Source organism: Ciona intestinalis, unplaced genomic scaffold, assembly GCF_000224145.3.
Source record: "Ciona intestinalis unplaced genomic scaffold, KH HT000889.1, whole genome shotgun sequence".
Lineage (NCBI taxonomy): Eukaryota > Metazoa > Chordata > Ascidiacea > Phlebobranchia > Cionidae > Ciona > Ciona intestinalis.
In genome coordinates, this window is record NW_004191210.1 from 1,797 (window position 1) to 3,857 (window position 2,061).

The window sequence follows — 2,061 nt, forward strand, 5'->3', positions numbered from 1 at the left end:
GGTAATTGACTTACACCATCTATTTAACACTTTCGGCGCCATCCTACGTAAATATACGTTTAAGCAACAATGGTTCGCGGTGCCATCACACGTAAATATACGTTTTACAATTTTTTCTTTGTTACGAGTGCCGCGTTGCGTTTAAACTAATAGTAAACCACGTATATATACGTACGCGCGATCTAGGCTGCATTGAGACTAAAACTGAAGTCTGCTACGAGACTATTCTTTTTCGATCAGCTGTCTGCTACACTTTCACAGAAAAAAATACTTTCTACATAATCCACAATGTTTTCTGCTACTGCTGCTGCTGAAATACTCATGGATGCTGGTTCAGACTTGAGCGATTTAGAGTCTGACCATGACGAAGATGACAACGTGGGCAGTTTTATTGTACCCAATGTTGCGGATATTTCCGATTCCGATAGTGAATCTAGTGATGATTCCCTACCACCACCACCACCACCTGCAAACGTCTGGAAGTCATCCATCACCCAACAATCTTTGAACTCCTTTTTGGGAGAGCACGGTCTATCCTCTCACGCTTGTGTCAGTAATGACGATAGCCCATTAGAATATTTTAGACTGATATTTACTGACGAACTTTTGACCTTGGTTGTTGAGGAGACCAATCGGTATGCTGCTCAGTACCTTCAAAAAACGCCTCTTTCCTCCAAGTCTAGAGCACATAATTGGAAACCGGTTGATGCTGAGGAATTGTCTTTGTTTCTTGGGCTTACTCTGCTAACTGGCATAGTCCATAAACGTGGAAAACTGGAGTCTTATTGGAGCAAAAATTCGATGATTGAGACGCCATTTTTTGGTAAATCTATGTCCAGAAACCGATACCAAGCCATCACCGGATTTTTACATTTCAATGATAACGAAAAACTTGCGGAAAATAATGATAATGATAAGCTATACAAAGTTCGTCCCGTTTATGATCTGATCGTTGCTAGGTGGAAGGCTTTATAATATCATGCATGTGCTGAATTTTAAATAAAAAAAATATTTTCGTTTTTTTTGTTTTTTTTTCGTTTTTTTTTCGTTTTTTTTTTTGTTTAATTTCGTTTTATCTTTCTTTTCTTTCCTTTTTTAACAATTATTTCGTGGAATTTTAAATAAAATATTGAATTTTGTTCGAATTGTCGCATAAAAAAAAAAAAAAAATTGATGAAAAAGTGCGGCACCGCGCGACCAAACGTTCCAAAACAAAGCGGCGCCGAAAGTGTTAAAGAATGTTGCTGAGTATGTGACAGTGAGGATTATTTATTTTAAAACTGTATGGTCACTTACATGTTGAAAAATATTGAAACCCTTGTGTTAACTTACACACTGAAACCATCTTTATCAAAATCGGTGGCCCTCCAAATGTATTTCAACATTATGGCTAAAACTATTGGGGGTATGGTAAAGAAGCAGCAAGAAATAGTCATAACAACGGTTTCGACCATTCGTGCATTGGCGTACAGATTGCATAACTCCCACCTCGCTCAACAAAAATCGGACTCCAGCAGAAAAGTAATGACTCTATGACAAGTTCAGGTTACAGCTCAGTTTATTCGACAACGACATCACGCTACAGATAACAGTGAGAACTGCAAAGGCATTACAAGGCCAAACAGCCAGCCCATACAGCATTGAAAGGGCTTATAAAAATGGCGAGAATTCAAAATGCAAGAAGAAGCATTACACACAAGAAGAACATTATGCAGCAAGGCAAAGTTTCTCTGCATTGTCACAGGAAAAAGTCTCAGCATTATTGATAAATGCAAGCATTGTTATACAGGAGTTACAGGAAACAGTCAAGGTGCATATTGCATACACATTACGCCAGCTGGACAGATCACATTTGTTTGCATATTTCACCTAAGAATGTCAAGTCATCAGTGTTGTCTTGTCAATCTTAGAAGTCATTCTGGTCAGTGTTTTTGTACTGGGGAGCTTTCACATGATGCTCTTGGAGATGAAAAATAATCAAATGCCCCAGCAAGTGCCTCACCAGAATACACAAGCTTACTAACTAAATAAGCAGTTGCATTTGAATTTCTGTGAGAAGCA

The 2,061-nt window shown here is 38.3% G+C and overlaps 1 protein-coding gene across 1 annotated transcript; it reads left to right on the top strand.

The window, feature by feature from the left end:
* Positions 1–288: 288 nt before the first annotated feature.
* LOC104266117 (piggyBac transposable element-derived protein 4-like) lies at positions 289–975 on the top strand. The gene has a single exon (XM_009861650.1). The coding sequence runs from the start codon at positions 289–291 to the stop codon at positions 973–975; it is 687 nt and encodes a 228-aa protein (XP_009859952.1).
* The last annotated feature ends 1,086 nt before the right edge of the window (positions 976–2,061 follow it).